Source organism: Lutjanus erythropterus, chromosome 2, assembly GCF_056507025.1.
Source record: "Lutjanus erythropterus isolate fLutEry1 chromosome 2, fLutEry1.hap2, whole genome shotgun sequence".
Taxonomy (NCBI): Eukaryota; Metazoa; Chordata; class Actinopteri; order Lutjaniformes; family Lutjanidae; genus Lutjanus; species Lutjanus erythropterus.
In genome coordinates this window covers 33829212-33851051 of record NC_139318.1, presented here as the reverse complement: position 1 = coordinate 33851051, position 21840 = coordinate 33829212, and the positions used below count along the sequence as shown (strand labels likewise).

General features: G+C 40.2%; 1 protein-coding gene across 1 annotated transcript in view; it reads right to left on the bottom strand.

The window, feature by feature from the left end:
- The window catches only part of cdh22 (cadherin 22), a 113006-nt gene that overhangs the window by 89405 nt on the left and 1761 nt on the right, over positions 1-21840 (bottom strand). Inside the window, exon 2 of the mRNA XM_084737797.1 lies at positions 8640-8934. Within this exon, the coding sequence (XP_084593923.1) occupies positions 8640-8934 (295 nt within the window). The remainder of the gene's footprint in view (positions 1-8639; positions 8935-21840) is intronic.

The window sequence follows — 21840 nt, the reverse complement described above, 5'->3', positions numbered from 1 at the left end:
GACAACAGGACGTCTCCAAAGCGACCTCGTGTAAATAGTTCATTTTACATGAATGCATGAAAAATAATTACAGTACTTCAAAAATAAATCTCATGCAGATATGTAACTGGTTATGTTTTGCACCAAAGCACCTTGAAATCATACTTTATAATTCATTATAATCGTCATTATTTTGCAGGAGCAGGGGAGATGAGTGAGGAGCGGGACAGAGGGGAGTCTCGCAGTGAAGGTGCACCTCAATCCAGTTGAACCTGAACTGGACTGAGGTGCAGCGTCAATCCATGTGCAAAATTATGCAAAGGTTATCTATCCAGCATCAGGCTCTGACAGAAGAACACATAACGTTTTCTCCCCGGGTCGGACTGGTCTCGTGATCAGACATAACAGTATTAGATCATAATTGTTCAAACCTTGTTTTCTGGATCCCAATAAAGATGAAGACACAAACACTACAGCTGCTCTGACAGCTGTGATCCCGTCCTGTGTGCACTTTGCGGGTCTATTGAGATTTATTGTGCTACTGAAATTTATTGGGCTTTATAAATATAATAATAATTCCTGATTCATTATTAGTGAGAATAATTTTACACACACGTGTGCACACTGTTTAACATAAATGAAAAGTGTTTTTTGATTGTGGGGATGTGTGTGTGCTTTGGCCAAACTCGGCGGGTGCTGTCTTGTGCAGGCAGATCGATTGCACCACAGACTTTCTGTTTCGACCAGGTAGTAGCCGGTCTATGGTGGTCCAAGTGGTTTTCACTCAATTGCGCGGAGCATAAGATAGCAAATGTGCCCACTCACGCCTTCATTTTGCCTTCACTTGTAGACCTCCTGCCCATGACCGCACAGACCAGCTGCAACTTCATTTGGTATCTTGCAGATGTGGCAAAAATGGCATCTGTGCCAGTGTAAGATAGCAAATCCACCTGTGCCACCAGCACAACAGCTTTGCAATGAGTGTAGGAAGGCTTGAAGACAACATAGCCAATTCACTAAATCCATCACATGAATTCTCAGCCAAATAACTACCACATTGCCAGGACCTGATGGTTTACCCCTGACTTCTACAAACATACAATATATCAACTCTTGTAGCTCTGCATTTTGATGGCATGTGAAACTTTCAAAGTAAACAGAACTCTATGTAAATCCCCTGGCTCTGTACATACAGACATTCTACAAAGATCTTGCCTTGCCATCTATTTACCTTTCTCTTTTATTGATGTAAATGGCAAAGGCATATACATTGTCCACACAACCTTGCATGTGAAATCAGCCTTTATGCAGATGATATTTTGCTCTTTCTACAAACTCTATCCAACATATCACCAGGCTGAGATCCTCGGATCATACCTCACCCATAAAATGACCTGTTCTCCCCCTGTACAAACTCTGCCTCTGAAAGAGTCATATACCATACTTCAAATAGCTTGCAGTACTTTCAGTGACACTTATTTGTACACACACACAAACACAAAGTTAAACACATTATAATAGTTCTCCTGCCAGCAACACTCTCATTTATATCTTGGAGAGAGTTAGATAACTCTCCACTCTCTCCAGGGCCAATTGGTTATACTGGCTCTGTCCAAATGTACAAATACATCTAGCAGCGCTTCAAAGCTCACTAATTAACACATGACATCTTGTTTGTTCAATTCATTGAAAAAGGCAATGATTTTGTAGTTTCACAGAAAGTTAGATGTTAAGCTTAAAGTATTAGTTTGGTCAGTGACTTCCTGAAGTCTCCATCGGTTGCTTGGAAACCTAATGATGTGAAGACTCCAGAAAATCACTGCTTCGATCAAGAAATGATTCAAACTAGTAAGTCTCTGTAAAAAAAACACATTGTTTCACCATTTGTGTTTTTGTACAGCTTCAACAAATAAGATGTAGCGTGTTATTTAATGAGCTTCGAGGTGCTGGTGGGCAGGATTTTTTTTAATCTTTAGACATAGCCAGGCTGGTTGTTCTTCCCCATTTGGAGTCTTTATGTTAAGTTTAAGACTACGCTAAGCTCTGACCGACAGCTCTAGCTCCATAATGTATATGTGTATCGATCTTCTGTGCAAGAAACTGAATCCTCAGTCTCCCAAAATGTCAAACTATTTCCTTTAAAAATATATATCATGTATTGCTGTAACTGTCCACATATTTTTTGTAACCTACTTTCAGTTGTTTTTATGTTATCTTATAAAAAAGGTTGACATTATCTACTACTTTATATGTTAATACATTGTGTGACTTTAAGTGGTCTCACTGGATGTTACTGATATTTTTAGAATGACAGGGGACTTTTTTTTGCCAAAGATGAAATTGAGGTCTTTTGTAATGGAAGGATGGGTATTTCAAATGGACAGACCTGTAACCCTAACATTACCTTGTAAATGGACATGGAGGCAACATTAGCTTTTAACATCACAGGTGATTAACATTAAGGATTGGTCTGTCTTTTATTCAGAAAATACAGGGGATGATGAGCCATAAAGAGAAAGATGACCTATTAGATTGCAGATGAGCATCCATTAATCAAACGGACCTATAATGCATAGTTTTGGTTTTTCAGAATATAATACATCTTTATCCACTTTAAGCCTTGAAAACAACACTACTAATGCAAGGCAACTAAAACTGCATTATTCTTGTGTCTGATGTGCTGATTTCTGTCCACACATAAGGGATGCACACATATTCATAGAGTGCATATGCACACAACATTTACAGTGCAGTTCACCTATGGAATACTATGAAACAAAAGTTGTTTGAAACAAAGGTTGAAGTCAGCTCAAGGGCATGCAGCCATACCGAATCTTACTGAGTTCAAACAGGTCAGATATTTAGTCCAACTCACTCTTTGAGCCATCAGTCTGCTGCGGTGAAAAACATAATTACATTTTTTTTTAATGTACACAATGCGTGATGTTATGGTCCTGCATTACTATAAAAATGAAAAACCGTCCAGTGTGTGACATTGTGCAGCATGCCTGCTGAATGGGGTTCAATATTTTGAAAAGGGTAAGTACTCCTGTCACAGGCTTATAGCGGTGAGCAATTACTGTTGTTTGACTTCGGTTTTAAAAGATAAGAGTTCAAGACTGCTGATCCTTGTGCATCTGTCATATAGAGATGCAGGAAAAAAGACAAGGAAACGATGAATTAGCAGCCACCAAATGGAGGAAAGTAAACACAAGGCAGATGGAGGATTCAGTGCTGCACTATGTAACATGTACGCAATGTATCTTCTCACATAGATGCATTTGTTTCTTTGTCAAGACCTTCATTTTCTTGTAAACTGATGCGTAGGAGTAAATATTCATACGTAAGAGAAGAGAGAACTTCCGCACACCGTCCTTTTACTTGCAATGATATTTAAAACTTATTTCAGGTAAACTTTGTTTCACGTAAAAGGACAGTGTACGGTAGTTCTCTCTTCTCTTTCTTTGACCAGACAACGGCCAAACCCATCATTTCCTCAACCTGCTGATCATGGGTGCACTGGGAGTGAGGCAGGGAAACACCATGAACAGGTGGCCAGTCAATCAAAGAGAGAATATGCAAACACCAGAGTATATTTGCCAAAGGCTCCAGTTGGCCTTGGTCGAGTTTGAACCTAGATCTTGTATTGGTGCCAAAAACATGTCCTGCTAGTGTAGTTCCATCACTTAACACTGCTGAAGTAGCTTACCACTGACATAACTAAAGATGGATGCCATATCTCCACTTCCTCCCACTGTACAAAAAAACTGAAGCTTAAATATCCCAGATATGAGCGCTGCCATCTTGCGCTAGTGACTTGTAGTGATTTGGAGCCAGAGTCAGTGCTGTAGTGATCAGGCTTCAACCAGGACCCAGCTGTCAATCATAACGTGACCTTTTTTTATAGCATGAAATAACTGATTAAAACTAAATTGATCAGAAAAAAATGAACCCTTGAACATACGTTAGTGTAATAAAAACTACCTAAAATGACAGAAATTCTTTGTTTTATTTTGGCCTATGCCCTATCTATTGAAGTAAAGGGGGTGGGACTCATGACCTATACTGCAGCCAGCCACCAGGGGGCGAGCACGATGTTTTGGCTTCACTTTTGCTGAGCTCTCATGTTGTTGGAAGTTACACACCGATCTCAAGAGAGAAAGTTCTGATTTCAAATGAATTAAATCATTCAACCATGTCTGGTTAAAGGTGCTAAATACAATGTTCAGCCTCATTAGACGTCAGCTAGCAACTATTTGCTTTGTAAAATATAGTGGAGTAATGGTTTCCTGAGCAGAAAATAAAGTCACACTCCCGCTACATGTGTTGCTATCCAGTTTTCTCTGTTAAGCAGGCCCAGCCACATGCGCATGTGGGTCCTTAACTGTCTACTCCACTTCTGATTTCAACATGGCGGCCTGGTGAGCAACTTCATCATATTACAACTAAACAGTACATTTAAATATACTTCTGAAAACATTTTAATTGAGAATGTGTGATGCAGCAATAGGATACTGAGCCATCACTACTTTATTGAGCAAATGAAGCATGCGTTTACTTTGATCTGAGATGCTGGAGCTCTACTGCGACCTCTAGAGCAAATGTCTTATACAAAACCTTTAAGTCATTTTTTAAAAAGCATATGTGTTTGTTTGTTTTCTATTTGCTCAGCTTTCCTTACTAAAAATACTCCCTCCTGTAGGTGTTGATAAGTGAGCCAGCAACCTGTCATGTGTCAGTGAAGCTCTTTACCTGTAGGCCACACTGTTGTTTCAGTTTGCTTACACTAAACATTTTAGAGTTTATATCTGAATACTATATAAATTGAATTATATCTGTAATTAATACAAATAATCCCTGACAAACCTCCTCTAGTCAGTTTCTTTTTGGCTGTGTTCGGTCCAGGATGTCCTCTACCAAGACACTGTGTTAAATCAATTTTTCACAGTGTTTATCATCACGAGTCAGAGGACACAGCCAGCGTTCTGCAGAGCGACTCCATCCATGTTCCCACGTCTGTCCCGACATAAAGACATGCACGCTTCTCAAAGCAACATTCAATCACCCATGCACTGCAAATTTGATTTAAGACTTCAATTTCATTAGCTGCACATTTTCCAGAGGACAACACAGAGCTCAGGAGCCCTCACACTTCATCATCATCGTTGCCACTCCTGTTTCATTTGCCCTCTCTTCTCCTTTTTAGAGTTAACCAACCCTGAAAAACAAACACGCTATGTACACAAGTGTTATTTTTGGTAGAAGATGCGCAGCAGACAGACAGACAGACTGAGAGAACACAGAGGGAGGGGTAGAGGCTGTAAAGCTACGACAAAGACGAGCACTGGGAGACATGACAGGATTGATAAGTAAAAATGAATAAGCCTCAGGCAGCTGACTACTGATTACTTTCTGACTATTATGGCCTCACGTTTTCCGAGGTGGTTTGCTGTATGGTTGGCCGTAAAACAGCACAGTGAGCATATCACTGGTGTGGCTAATGCCTGCAACCTGCTTCCACCACCACATAAAATGCTTCAGATCACAGGAGCTGTGTCCGAATTACATAGAAAGCACCGATTTAAAGCAGCTCTAGATTATATAGTGCATCCACATAGGTATAGGGACAAATCAAGTATGCTTAAATCGCCTTAATTTTAGTGGTGTCAGAGGACACTATTATCCAACAATGCTGTGCACTTCAGAAATGGAGGAGCGACTCACAGCTGGAACAAATTAAACAAATTGTGGGTGGCGTTGAGACCGCTCAAAGGACATATTGCAAAAGTAAACAAACAAACCAACATTAGGCCTAAATCTTTGGAGAAACATTTTGTTCTGTAAAACAAACAAAGCATTAGTGTCTGTCTCTCAATGCTTTCTGACTTTCCTTTTCTGTCTACAGCACTGAGTCCCAAGTCCATTTGTTGTAATGATGTCAATCTTTCAAAACATGTTGCAAAAATAAAGTTTGATTTTCAAAGTAATTTCCTAAAACTGCTGGGCATTGCAGTTTTTAGTAAACAGAGAGACAGAGGTAAATATTACATTTGTTGTGGCTTATTTTTAGTTGTGGTTTCATGAGACATTTGGTGCTGTAGTGAGTATTCACAGCAGCAGGACAGTGTATACACAGTGTGTACACGGTTCCGGTTGTCTTCACCCAGACTCTGGGTGAAAATGGGAACAACTTGTGTGTTGCTGCAAAATGGGCATACAAAACAAAGAACACGTACTTGTTTGAACCCTCATACAGGAAATCTGTGAAAAATAAGAACATACCTTCACTGACCTGAGTTCACTCTTTGCGCACACAGATGAGTGTTTTAGTTATTTTACACCGTTGTCTTGAAATATTAGAGCACCAGCAAGTTTTTATAGACTGAATGATAATTTTCTATTTGGTTTATTGCCTCCAGCAGGCCTTTAAAAACTGTTTTTCTACCTCCGCAAAGGCAACAGATGAGACCGGAGGCATTATGTTTTGGGTTCGTCCCATTCTCATGATATTTAAGGTTGTGCGATGTCTCACGCCTTGAGGAAATTACTTCAAACTTGACACAAATGACGACTTGGACTCAAGGATAAACGGATTAGATTTTGATGGGCAAAGATTAAAGGCCAGTGAGACTTCATGTTCATCCCCCTCTTGTGAAGGTGACACCTTAAGCAACCTTTGAGGGAATTTATTGTAAATTGGTGCCAATGTCCATTTGAACTTAAGGATGACCTGCTTACATTTTAGTGGTCAAAGGTCACTGTGGCCTCACAAAATGTGTTTTTGGCAATAACTTAATATTAATACCTCAATAATTTCACACATGTATAATAACACACAGTGGTGGAGAGTATACACTTGCATGTAACTAGTTACATGAAATTACAAAATAAATGTCTCTGTCATCTGTCTGTTACAGTTTCAACATTTTTTTAGGTTGGGATTTGAACAAATAAAATGGAAAGCCTTATCCTTTGATAATAAATTATCAAAGGAAGACATGTGATGTTTTCCACCTTTTTGAGCTGTGCTTCAAACCACACAGTGGGAGGGCAAGGCGCTGCAAAAGCCCACAAGCTGGTGAGTGACATGTGGCAGTCACGCTTTTCTGTCCAGCACCTTTTTTTTTTTTCACTCCCTTCAGTTATTGTCATTGTGCTTGTGACCTTATCACTGACATGCCAGAAAAATACTGCTGGCCTTAGCTGATGTTCAACAGGAGAACAGCGGAAAGAAAAGAAACAGGGACAGAGCCAGGAGAATGCTTGACTAAGCAGTAGCTGTTACCTCATTAGGGCCAGTGCTCCACAACGATGTTTAAAACATGAACCGCACACTCATTTAGTGCGTAATTTGACTGAGGTGCGACAGGGTCGAACAAGGGGGAGCAGCCAAAGTGGAGGGGTCGTGATCATTAAGATACCATTAACTAACATCAACTAAGCATGGCGTCTGTGACTCCAATTCTCTCCCTCTTGAGTGGATAGGAGCTCTCTTGCCTCCCAAGGTTTTGCATCTTTCTTTAAAAAAGCATTATTTCTCGTCTCTTTATCTCTCTCCTGCTTTTTGCTACCTTTCAATTTCTCTGTCCCTCAAGCACACACACACATGCACACACACACAACACACAACAGAGTATTCAGTTTTTAGAGAGCACGGTAGGCAGAAATGCCCATGGTTTGGATCATGCTGAGGAAGCAGGAATTAATTCCAATCAGGCTTGAACAGGGAAGAGCCATTCCATTTTGCACCACTCCTGGAGTCACTCAAACAAGAAGCACCCCCACCTCTACCACATATGCATGAAAGCAGACACACACACACACATATTAAGTGTTACACACATCCCGAGCACACATATTATTGTGATATCACTTGGCAGCCAAACAGAATTTTGTTTATTACACATCAGCTGTGTCGTTGACATTAATACCATGCTAATGAAGCCCTTGGCACCCTCATTCACCTGTCTTTTCCATTTCGCTGAGAATTTTAAGCATCCGCAGGGGTGCCGCTAATGCTGTTGCTCACAATACAAACATGTTTGTCAAGATTAAAAAGCATTGTGGTTTCAGTGTCAAAAGCCTCCATGACAACGTGGTGTACCTGCACCATTATCTACTCTTCTAAAGCACCTCTCCTCTTTTCCTCGTATTCCCCCTTTCATCATCTGCCTCATAACAGTGTGTCAGAACACAGCCACAAAGCTCATCTGAGAGTAATATAATTCATCTCTCCTTTCTTTATATCCCTGAACCGTCTCCTTCATTTTCTGTCTCGTTCCTAACTACAGGTCAGAGCTCTGACGCAGCCCGTGAGGGGATCTTCCTCAAATGTCCATGTCACCAGTCTACATCCTTCTCATCCTCAGTGAATTCACTGACTCCACATCTATTTTCATCTAATCTCCTGTCTGCTTTTTCCTATTTCCATCTCCACAATGGGGGAGAATTTTAGCATATTGCTCTTCTTGGCACTTTCTAGCCTCCCCTGAGCTCAGGACAAAGCATTATGTTACAGGTCCTACTTATGCATCATGAAAATAGCTGTAATATAACTGGTACTCTGTACTGTGTGCACCTCTGGGCCATCCTGAGCTCAAAGTTTGAAAAAGCCAACCAGATGGCCCCTGTTTGACTGCACTGCGTGTTTCTCGCCTTACCTATGGGTGACAGCTCCGCCACGCTGCCGATATAGGGGCCCTCCAAGAACTTGGGCTCGCTGTCGTTGATGTCCTGGACCTTGATGACAAACTCTGACTCTGGTTCCAGAGGGTCATTGGAGAGACGGTCCCGGGCCTGAGCCCTGAGTGTGTAAAAGGCCTTCTCTTCTCGGTCCAGTCTCTCTGTGGCATGGATGTCCCCTGTTAGCTCATCGATGATGAATATGGAGCCCGCCCCTTCTCCAGAGATGGTGTACTTGATGTTGCCCTCACCTTCATCAGAGTCTGTATGGATCTGTAAATAGATACAAAGTAAACACTGAGTTCATAAAAGGAGGCACCCGCTATACATACAATACAGATTACATTTGTTATCAAAATAATGAGGAAAGATTGTTAATACATATACTTGTCAAGTCAGATAAATTAACTGACACTGACATTGTACTCTAATATTTGTTTTCCCTATGACATTCACTCTTCCCTACAACGTCCGCTTTTATTGACAAAAGGACTGATTTTACTTGGTAACGGTTTGAGAAAATGTCTTTACCAAGGAGATTGGTTAAATATTGAAACAGTGATTTGAAGTACAAAACAGTACAGCTTGTCCTAGCAAAATAAATACTTTAAAGGTTCAAGTGTACGCTATATTTAGCACATTTTCCCTGGTTTACATAGACAGCCTTTTCCAGTGGGCAGCTGCCACTACATAAGCCAAATAAACCCTTCTCAAATGCAACCAGACTCCTTTGCCAAAAAACAGTAATTTTCGAATTACTTCGAATTAACCTTTTAAAACACAGAAGTCACACAACAACAGAAAAAAACTAACTGATCGAGGCAGCGATAGACCAGCAGTTCTTGTGATCTGTGTGATAAAACTGCAGGTAATACACTAACTACCTTATATAGTACCTCATATAAGCCCATTTCAAATAATCCAAACTGTCCCTTTAATATTCTGGAGGAAGAACCCATAAATTCCTAACTTTACTCCTAAACTTCAATCTACTCAAGTGTCAAATATAAATATAATCATTCAGAAATCGATTGCTTGCACATGCAGTAGATACTGTAATTCATTCTGATTGAAGTCGAGTACATTTGAAGTACCAAAAGTGGCGCTCTTCTTCTGCATCTTTAAGAACATTTTGAACCAGAGGACAGAAGCCTGAGACCTCCAGATCACAACAGCATCAGCTGGGAAGGAGTCAAAGTTATCAACCAGGAGCGTATTGATGACCAGAGGGAGTTCAAAGGTTTAAAACATGACCCTAAAATATGAGCACTTGTCATTACGTAAATGACATGCAACAATCCGAACATGTGATGACACCACAGCCCCATTCATTTATGAAAACTGCAGTTGTAAGTTCATGAAAACTAGCATGAGCACTTCTGAGTTCAGACTATTATGTCACCAATTTTGCATGGAATTTTCTATTTAGCTTCAACCGCTGTGAATGCTGAGGGTTTGTGTAATTGATAGTTGTCAGAAAATGACATTTGGTCATCGGGCGTGACCAAAAGAAATTGGCACATTTTTTTCCTCTCTCTTATCTTATTCCCCACTAGCAATTGCAGCTTAAGGCTTCCTCAGCGCTCCCTGCAGCCCAGCCATCATCGTTGTCGGCGGGGAGAAAAAAAAAAAAGAAAAGACACCACAGTTCTAGTGATGATTTACACCTTTCCTGCACATCGTGCCCTTCACAGGATGTGACGCCCAAACTAGGAGATCAAAGTCATTTCAAAGATTGTTAAAGGTAGAGACATGGAGGTGCCGGGGCTGAAAAGTGAACTTAAAAGAGCCCTTATAAATCAGAGCTATAGTTCCCCCTTAATGTGATTAGAAGACATTCCAGAGGCAGCAATAGGAGCAGCATCGGTCCCCCATCCCAACCTCCCCTTTGGCTCTTTAGTGAGCACTAGACCTGCTCCCTCCCCACCCCCCCACCCCCTCCTCGAGTACCTTCTATCTGAAATTATAATTCTGAGCTGTCTATGCAGTGTAACTGTGGTTCAATCTACTGAGCAGACCAGGGGAGAGGGGAAATCGCCCTGGCCTCCCTGGTTAATATTTTATAAAGGCTTAATTAAATACAGGCTTCTATCACCCTCGCGGGGGTTTTCATTAAGTATTTGTCGTAAAACTGCGGAATAATGCAAGCCTGTGCCTTGATATTGCTTCCCTCATCCATTTTCCCCTCCCTTTTTATCTATCTGTTTTTGCCTTTTCTCACCATCCTGAATCATCCTGAAGACAAATACATGAAGAGTCAGAGAAAATATACTGCCGGATACTTTGGCGCTATCAATATTTCAGTTATAATAAAAGAAGTTTCATTGGTCCAAACTGTGAGACTTATCCAATAAAAATGTGCATAGTCATGCGCCACTGGATATGTTTCCCCTAGACGCTCTCTACCTCCCTCTGTATTTCTAAATGAGATTCTGCAGAAAAGAATGTGAAACGCTGTCATCGTGTGTTAATTCAATTGCACAAATGCTGGCACCATGCATGCGAGGTCCCACCTAATGTACATGTGCACACCCAGCCACGCACACGTACACACAAACACAGAAAAACACACACATACAAACAGTGGGTTCATCATTCTGCTGGGATGATGCTATTTCTCCCCCCTCAGGCTGGATATACCCATCCGTCTGTCAGTCTATCCTCGCTGGAGTGATTCAAGTTGGCAGCTCGAAAAACACACACACTACGCTTAGCTAAGTTGTTCTCTGCAAACTAAAGGTCAGAGCCAGGACGTCACTTGCTTTGGAAAAAAAAAACAAACACGAGTCCAAACGTGCTGTTAACAAATTTACATGAGTAGAAGATGGAGAAGAAATTCTCCACTGCGGCTGAGCAAGAGTCATGGCTGCTTCATTGGTCAAATCTTTGATGCATCTATACATTTTCTGAGCTCTTTGTGTTTTAGATTATGCAGCTGTATCATTGGACGAAAACATTATGCAACCTCTGTTTCAAAAAAGTTGGGACATTGTGCAAAACATCAATAAAAACATCCTTTTTGATCTTTATTCAATGGAATACAGTATTTAATGTTCAAACTCCTAAACTTTCAGGGTGTGTTAGTGCCAATGGCATGGCTGACTGTCACATCTGTGAAGGCCCTGTTGATGCTGAAAGGTACATACAGGCTTCAGAGCAACATATGCTGCCATCCAGATGTCCCTGCTTATTTCAAGACAATGCTAAGACACATTCTGCATGTGTCACAGCGTGACTTCATAATAAAAGAGTGCAGGAAATACACCGGCCTTCCTGCTGCCTAAATCTGTCTCCAGTTGAAAACGTGTGGTGCTTTATGAAGTGCAAAATACGACAATGAAGATGTCAGACTGTTGAGCGCTTTAAGTCATGTATCAGCCAAGAATAGGAAAGAATTTCACTTTTAAAGCTTCAACAATTTGTGTCCTCAATTCCCAAATGCTTACTGAGAGTTGTTAAAAGAAAAGGTGATGTTGCAAGCATCAAATTTAGAGTGAATGTCCTGACTTATTTGTCAGTTTGAACATTAAATATCTTGTTTTTGTACCATGTTTGACTGAATATTTGGAACTGGGGTTGTAATATGATGGTAGTAAAATTAAGTATACCCCCTTTTTTCGTGACCAAGGTCACTAGAATGGATACCGGGATTGTTCTGAACCTCAAAACTATCATAATTGTTAAATCGATACTCCACACAAAATTTACTGTTTGCTAATCAAACACTTCCCCCCATGCAGCCTAGAAAGGTGGTCATAAAAAGTTCGCAGTTTCCTCACTGACAGAGAACAACAGCTTCAGTTGGCTGGAGTTCAGTCACAAACAACAGGTTCCAGTAGTGGTTACTTTCTCCCACAGTGAAAATGGTTCACAGTTAGATTCTACTGTTACAGGCTGAATTCAAGCCGACCACTGCTACTAAACCCAGTCTTTGAGGAAACAACAAACACTTTATGACCACCTCTCAGAGCTACAGGGAGAGAGTTTTAGGATTTAGTTTGAATTTGAGTTGGACACCTTTTGTTGCAGAGGAGCACACATATTCTGAGAAATGTGAAGGAGTATGCATTCAGAATAGTCAGCTCAATGCAGATTTCTGCATTTTGTGAAATCAATTAATTTTGAAAAGGATTTCTTTTTGGGGTCTGCTAAATTCATGACTCAGGGGGACATGAGTTGTGGGTGTCCTGCAGCACTGTAAAGCCAAATGAGTTAGCAGCAATCAATAAAACTGAGCTACAATGTTTTCTGAGTTCATGAACTGAAAAATTGAAGGTTTTCAGAGATTAAATATTTTGAGTTCGTGTTAGATGTCAACTCAAATATTTTCAGTACATTTTTTCATTTAATCCTCTCATTGCAGTAAGTTAACAAAGGGATTTCAAGTGTAAAACACATCATTTGATGTTCAGGAAAAGTTAATATTAAGCAAAAATTGAGTTTAAAATACAAAAGAAAGAAAAGTTTGGCACTTTTTAGGTTAGTAGAACTTCTAAACAAGTTTTAAAGTTAGAATTAATTAATTTCAGCATTCAGTTTTGCAGTGAGGACAGTTCATTGATCCTTTACTCATCAGTCATTGTGCAGTTGTCTTAAGAGTACTCTATTTGTTAACTTTGTTAAACATTAAGCATATTAAATGATTAATCGACATTTGAGCAAATAAACAAATAGTTTCTGTTTAAGGATTAATTTAACTTTTATGAAGTTCACAACAAATAATTTAGCACGATGTTTGCTGCATGTGTACATTAAAAACGCTCTGGGTTGCAGTAGTCACCACCTTAATTTGGCTGCTGGCTGCAGGAGCCTCATAACTATAAGTATTTTTGCACAAAATGAGAACATGGACCTCTTACTGTAGAGGTGACCCAACGAAGTATGGAAAGAAGACATACAGTGAATATGGCAGAGGAATAAACTATTGATATACTGTAGATATGATTTTTAAAAAAAAGCTGAACATCTCCTTTAAACTTACTAAAAATGCGTATTTGTCACTTAAGCTCAGCAGTTATTTATGATTCATTGTTTGGCTTTATGATAAACTTTATGCAAGTAGTAGTTAGAATTGCCTCAGGGCTTACAGTGGAGGGCTTTGGGGTGACTCATGGGAGAGTGAGGTTGTTGATGCCCTGTCAGGTTCACCTTTGGGTCATAACAAAGTGTCTAGCTGTCACTGTGGGCTAACCTGCTGAAGGGGATGACATATGACTCACATGCAGTGACGGAAAGTTTCCTTCTCGCGTGCTAGTCAGCTCTTTTGTACATTAGGAGTATGTTAAAGCACAAAGTCAGACAAAATAAATACAAGAGAGTGTCTAGTGACAGTTTGTTACTGGAAAGACTTTTATAAACTTAAAGTAATGTCAAGTGTGTAGAATAGAATAGAACAGAATAGAATAGAATAGAATAGAATAGAACAGTGAGAAATTTATGGAGCGGGGTTTTACATTTCCAGTGGAGATAGCACAATGTGGGCTGCGCTGAATCCTTGGTTTATTGAGGATTTCAAAGCGGGAGCAAATTGGCTGTCTTATATTTAAGTCTGTGTAATCAGGAGTAGGCCTGCCACATTTCACTGCAGCTTGTCAAGCTCTCTGATCTTAACAGCTTCAAAGTGTTAACAAGGTGACTGTATCAGAGACAGCCTAGGTGGAGACAGCCATGGGGAAGGAAGAGTACAGACCATAGGAGACAGTGCCAGAGAAGAGAGGGCAGAGTAAATGGCAGCACAGCAGAGGGGAGAAATAAAGAGAAGAAAGTCTGAGGGAGAGAAGAAACCAAAATGAAGCAGTGATGGGAGGCCTGCAGGAGCTTAGATAGAGGATAGAGGCAGGTATATAAGAGAGAAGAGCGACATGGCATTGTAATAACATTATTTAAACAAAGTTTCAATAGATGATAGTACACAGTAAACAGGAGGCTTTCTTGCTGTCCAAAATGGGAAATGTGGCTCCCTAAAACACCATGTCCAACAACATCACAGTCTCTGTTTTTTTTTTTTTTTCCTCTTGATCTTAAGCGGTTTTGTTTGTCTTTGATGACAGCCTTGTGATGTTGTTACAACTGGACCTAGATGTGACTAATTATAGCTTGGATTATTACGACGAGGCGAATTGCTACAATTTCTCTGTTCACTGATTGACTGTGTCCGTGGCCAAACACTTTTTCCCTTCATTCACAGGCTCACACATGGCCACCCAAAAATACTCAGGTATCACATGGGACAGAATGAATTCTGTACTAGGTAAGAAATGAAAAAGAAACCAATTAAATTTCTATGAATAACCTGCTGTTTTTGAGTTGCAGTTAGAGGTCCAGTGTGTAAGGTTTATGCAGCAACATTAGGCAGAGGTAGGCAATTGCCTTAAGCCTCTAGCTGCCAACGGCCCCATAAAACACCTCATAAAAATCTGGTTAAGAAAGTTAACTATTTATTTATTTATTTTAAACTTTTTCCTAATTGTGTCTTTTTAAAATCCATATGCTAAAATGGCATCACAATGCCTGATTCACAAGTGTCTCCGGGCCTCCTCGCAAATTTGGAAATTCAGTGATCTTATGTGCATCTGTGGAAATGATTTAGGAAAACAGTAGCTAACTCACGTAAACACCTCAGCATGGTGTAGAGACGCCTGAAAAATGAAGCTACACCAGCTGTGCTGAAGAAAGAGGATGATGCTAAAAGGCAATACCCACCCCAGCCACAGCCTGTTCACCCTGCTGCCATCTGCCAAGAGATACACAAATGTCTGATAAGATATCCGCAAGATTTGATACGTTTTTCTAAGGCTGTGAGACTTCTCAGTTCTTCCCCTACACTCCTCCATAATTAAGTTTATTTTTCTGGCTTATTATTTATTTAACGATGAAAAAGGGGGAGAACAAGGGATGTGGAAGGCCCGTGTTTGCTTTCGGCCCCCAAAGTACTAAATCTGACCCTGGACTTACAGGCATCTATTGGCAGATATGCCAGAAATAGAATAAAATATGCATAAGTATGTTTTCATTACTGTATAATCACCTGAAAATAAGAATCATTGTTTTTCTGTTGCCGTACAACAAGCCATTTATATCTACAGAGGATCCGATTGCACCACTATGCTTTTACAGTAGCCCTGAACAGACAAATCAAACAATGGCTCTAGAGAGGACCTGTCACGTCCACTGTAGGTTCTAAACACTTGAAAAGGGAGAGTGAACCTGCAAACTCTGCGAGATATAACCATACAAACTGGTCCTTTAAGGCAGAGGTTCCCAACTTTTTTTAGCCAAGGGCGATACAAATAGGAAATATAAAAATATAGAAAATATAAAATAGGCAAAATAGAGGTCTATCATGGGACACGGAAGAGGCCTAAAAAATTTTTGTGGAGCAGAGATAGTTTGTGTAAATAAGTAAGTAATGATTGCTAAAAGCAGTCTAATCATAAGGCAGGGTATGATGACACCTTTATAAATAAATAAAAATGTTTTTATAAAATTAAATAAATAATCTGAAATTGGACCCCTTTTTAAGAAATGCTCCTTTCAGCAAATAGAAAACACACACTATGCTTATTCTTGCAGATTGTGTACTTTATATCCAAAACTGAACCGAACCTGCTGCAGCACAGAACACCATAAATCAAACTGATATTCTTCAAAAGGATCTAGACGTTTTAGTGAACAAAAATGATGAGGCCATCTGCTTCATTTGGCTACAAGTTGAATGCAGAGAGTTAAAAAAGGGACAAAGAAGCACAGTGGATATGGACCGTACAAGCAATTTTTTGTTGTTCAAGCTGAGATAGAGGGGCCGCTCTTTTCCCGAGAAGGAAATTCATGCCAGAAACATCCATCAAGATCAAAGAGTTGGAAGAACATAAAAAAATACAGTGAAACTGTACACAAAACCCTCGAACTATACTTTTTTTTTTTGCTGCAGAAACATGAACGAATGTGCACATGCTACACAAATCGTCCAACACTGTCCTTCTCACATACACCCCCTCACAATGGATTTACTTCTGACAGGCTTTGTCAAAACAGAGGAGAAGGCAGCATGACCGGGGAGAAGAAGAATGTATCATTTTTGCTTCCTTTACCTCCTTTAACAACAGACATTTAGGATTATCTGGCTCAACAGCAACTTTGTCTCTTACACAAGTACAAATCCTGTGTTTTCGCAGCTCCCTTTTTTTTCCTTGCAGCACACCTTGATTCTAAGCTAGGATGGGATCATGCAATCGCATTTGTGTGTAAGTGCGTGCGTACGTGCGTGATCAACTGATGTGCGTCTTGTCTGCAGCTAATCTCGAATGTTACTGGACCGATCAGCTCAGTTTTTGTGCACATTCGTGACTGTATGCTGAAGGACCTCTGTGATTCAAAACCTTTGTGTATGGCTCCGTACCAGCAACAGTCATGGCCACAGGCATATTTGAACACAATATTTCAAGAACGACTTGAGTTATCTTCAAACTTAGTACAAATGACCACTTGGACTCAAGGATAAACTGATTTGTTTTTGATGGTCAAAGTTCAACAGTCAAAGTCACGGTGACCTTGCTAAACACATTTTTGGCCATAACTCAAAAATCCGTGCACCAATTAGGACAAAGTCACACCTAAATATCCAATAGGACGAGGCAATGACATTTTGACTTCAAAAGGTTAAAGGTCAACGTCACTGTTACATCATAATGTTTGGCTCTCGATCAGTCCTCTGTACTCCAGCATTTTTCTCACTGAGAATTATTCACTGAAGTCATACATCTTTAGCGATAACCTGGATTTTGCCAAAAATAAATACACTTATTTCCTTCAAAGTTACATAATATAGTGGGAAGTTCCATATTTAATACCTTCACACTTCATAATTATGAGTCTGGACAGACATGGATATAAGCTGCAACTACTACTCTGTTTTATATGACCATTGACAGCTGACTTCCCACTCTTCCTAACCGGCTGCTAGGGACCACAAGTGATCAATAACTGCTTCAGTTTGAAATCTTCCGTTAGTTAGGCACATGTGGAGGTCGTGTTCATGTTGGGGGAACTTTGCAAATCTCTGCCAGTTGCATCTGGCAGTTGTGTTGGCCTTGCAGTAGGTGCGTCACCATCTGTTGCCTGATGGGGATCTGCACTCTACTGAGTTCTCTCTTCGAGTTTGAAAAGCAAGTTGGCAAGGAAAAAATATAGTTGTATCACTGAAGTCCACAAGGATTTATTATCTAAATGTACTGACCAAAGCAGCCAGTTTAATGTCATATGAGTGACCATTTTATTGGTAAATCTGATTTCATTAGCAGAGTAGTGGCAGCCATAGTGTGGGACAGAGCAAGCTTGGCAAGTTTGCTGAGTTGGAGTAAAGTAATATGAAAAAAAGCTTGTTGTAATTATCCAGTACAGAGGCACATTGCTTGGCTTTAATCCGCTGCTGCTCAAATTAAAGTGTTGATACCAGAAATCCAGCAGAGTCCATCTGTGTGAGTGTGTGACAGAGAGAACTACACACAGACAGACTGACAGAAAGTCACATTCACACTCACACACACCATTAATAGCACTGATAGCACTGGACGGTGCCCTAGTCGCATGAAGTGCAATAACTTTAGATAATTTTATTAATAAAATCATCTTTCTTCCCCTCCTGCTGTGTCACTCCCTCGAGCTCCCTTCAGCCCTTTTATATCAGTTCACTGCCTTCCCTGGCACCCTGTCCAGTAATGAATCACAAGTCAGTGTATGAAGTCTCTTCTTTCCCAGTCTCCCTTTGAAGCCTTCCCTCTTCCTTTGCGTCTTCCCTCATGTATCGCTCAATTCTCTGTGTCCATCTTTCTGTTCCCCCGTGGACAGACAGTACTGCCTGTTGGTCTTGTTGTCAGTCTCGCCTGCAGGGATGCAGCATGAGCACAATGGAAGACAAATAATGGCCAGAGGATAATTATTCTGTAACACTCGTCCCTGCTGCGGAGAGCATCTCCATTCATTTGTAAGAATAGAGAGATCAATATATGCAGATGCAATATTAGCTGGTCAATTGCCATGTCTAAATGATTAGAAACAAGGGGATCACATGATTGATGTGAGTGACTCATCACTGAGTCTCATGCTGTCTGCATTAATATTCCGTCTTTTCAAATCACATCCTATGTAAGGCAATCGAATCGTACATGCTGTCCACTCTCATCAAGTCACTGAGGTTCGTTTGAGGAACAGCTGATGAATGGGATGTGAATAAGAAGAGGAGGGAAAAAGACGGCAGAAATATTCCCAAATGTGCGCATGGCACCGAGACGATAGCAAACAAGATTTTGTTTGACGTCTAGTTATTATCTGTAATTACATTAGAAAAATAACACTCGATAATCACATTTTTGGTGTCAAGACTGCATCCTTAACATCAAAGTGAAGGGCATTGCTCAGACTGTCATCACTGAGTAATACCACTGTCGGACCAAATGGTTCCAGGAGCTAAACAAGGAACTAGGAGTCTCTTTTGTGTATTATGTTTCTACAGCATCTAAACAACTGTTTAGGCAGCTGGATTTACAAGATCACAAGATCGTCAGAATCCTTCCAGAATCTTCACAGGCTTCAAGTTAATGTGCTAATGTCTGAACAATGTCGGTTAGGACCAGTCAGCTTCCTATGATTAACCACAGTTATCAGCATGGTGTAGTTGGACAACAGTGAAAACAACAACGGCAGCTCCTTGAGAGCTTAGCTAGGGGCTGCTGTAGCATCAGTTATATCAGAACTTTGTCATTGAATGAAGAGCAAAGAATGGCACTGAAGATTTTCCTAAATGGAAAAGATCAATGAACCACATAGTCAAGAGTATGGTTCATTGATCTGATTGGCTGAAGAGAGCTCATGATAGACGGTTATAGACAGATGGCTCATCCAATCACCTCCCATGTTGAAAGTGCCTGCCAGATTCCAAACAGTTTCCAAGGACGATTTCTCAAATGGATTTGTGAAACAAACCATCTGGTGCGTTAGGTTAAAGAAGTCTGAAGATCCAACAAATGAGTTCAATAAATTGAAAAATGATGGTTTTGTTAGAGATGCTGTTTCCAAACACAGAAAAACAACAAGAACATAAATTGGATGCAACGGCCGCATGCAAAGACAACATGCAGAGGTGTAAAAACCCCAGAACACATTCCTCAGAAATAGCTACAATCAAGTGTTTTTGTATGAGTGATTATGGTGTGTTAATTTCTACCATTTCTATTCTTTAGTCCCTAACAGCAGTTAAACAATTAGGAAATTATTTCTTCTCTGTCTTGTTCACTTTCTTGTTGATTGAACTTTAAAATCTGCTCTAAAAATTCCTTGACTGATCATAAAGTACTTTCTCCAGAGCAGAGACTTTTCATGATCTTTCTATTGCAAATATATGCACTTAGAACCTGGATCCTCTGGTGGAAAGGTCAAGTAAAGTCAAAATGATTCTCCCGGTGTCTCCTAGGGTCCATTTGATGTTGCTGTAGGGTCTGTGTGGACTTCTGTGTGCCACCAATTTGCTGTGACCATGCCAACTTGTCCATGGCTTCTTCAGGAGGCCAGTGCAATACAACAAACTACAAAATACCATCTGAACATGTGTGGAACGCGGACTTCAGAAAGTTTCAGAACTACTATGCATCTGTGGTGTCAAAGTACTGGTCTGTTTGAGAGTATATTTAGTGTAGAGTTCCAATGGCTCTTGGGCTTTTAGAAAAGCTCCTTCTGTTTATTTGCCAAACAAATGAAATAAGTTAAAATACAATTATTGTTAAATAAACATCAGTCATTGTTTGACCAAGTGATCGTCTATACCTGATCGTAGTTATTTATGGCCTAACTCAGCTGGTGACTCAGCTATACTACGTGTTATCTATATGATTAGAACTTCTCTTCCAGGCTCACTGCCAGAGTTTTCCACATGTAGTGGAAATAGCATAGTAATGATGATATGATGACAGTTTAAGGTTTGTAATAAGTGCTTATCACCTCTTCTTGCCATCCATTAGTCCTCACATAATATTCAAAGCTGATAGCAAAGAATGTCAAAATCTATATGTGGGCTACTATATTGCCTGTCAAAACTTCATCTGAAGTATGTATCATCTTAAAGTTAAAACTAAGTGTAGCTGCCACACAGCAAAGTGGTCCGGCGTTTCACCTCTGGAAAACTTTTCATAGGAAGAATCAGCAGGAATTACCTAGTTTGCATTAAAAGTAACCGATAGACTTTAACAGGGTTCTGATATTCTACAGCATCACAGCACGGAGCGGATCAGAGAACAATGAGGCTCCTGTCGTTAGATAACGAGAACAGGAACGTAGGAGTGAAACGGAACTCAAAACCACAACTCTACAACCTACGCTGCACAGGAGCTACAAAACTACTGAAAGCTGAAGGTAGACAGTCTTTTAAAAATGTCTGCTTCTCTTTGTTGCACAAGGTCACAGTTGTGGAATACCAGGCCTTGCCAATACAGCGCTGGAAAAAGTGACAGTGAAAAAGCGACTGTATTGTTGAGGAAAAATACTGTATATATTTATTTGGACAATGTAATGGAAACACAGCAGTGTGTTCAGAGCTTTAAATTTTTAATGGCTAATGTCTTTGCAGTGGCAAAGAGTTTTGCTGCTTGTTTACTCGTGACAGAGCACTGTTCAGAGGTAGCTCTTTGCAGAAAACCACTGGGACTCCATCCTTTTCTCTTTTTGGTCTTAAATCCCTGATGTCAGGGTTTTGACCTCAGGGCTATGTTTCCTGCTGCAGGTGCGAACCTGTTAGTGGCATACAAGTAACTATAGTGCAATTATTGCAGAGTAACAGTAAGCTTTTTTCAGTGTCTTTTTAGTAATTCAGTGCTTCCAGATAAACTGTTGCTGAGATTTAAAGGGAACTTTGCAGGATTTCAAACAGCTTTTTTTATTATTAGTGTAGATAGTATGTGCAAATGAACAGGGTTTAATTTCCTTCCATGTTGCTTGTACCCAGAGATTCAAACTCATTTGTCTGCAAAAGTTGGCCCGATGAGGCAAAACAACTCATGTGGCAGACTTTTGCTTGGGTGCTCTACGGCTGTTGTTCGAACTACAGATTGTGCTTTCAATTTTTTTTTTGTTCATCTGCCTCCATGGACAGTTTGATCATGAGAGGGACGGCTTCTCCCCTCTCCAAAATCA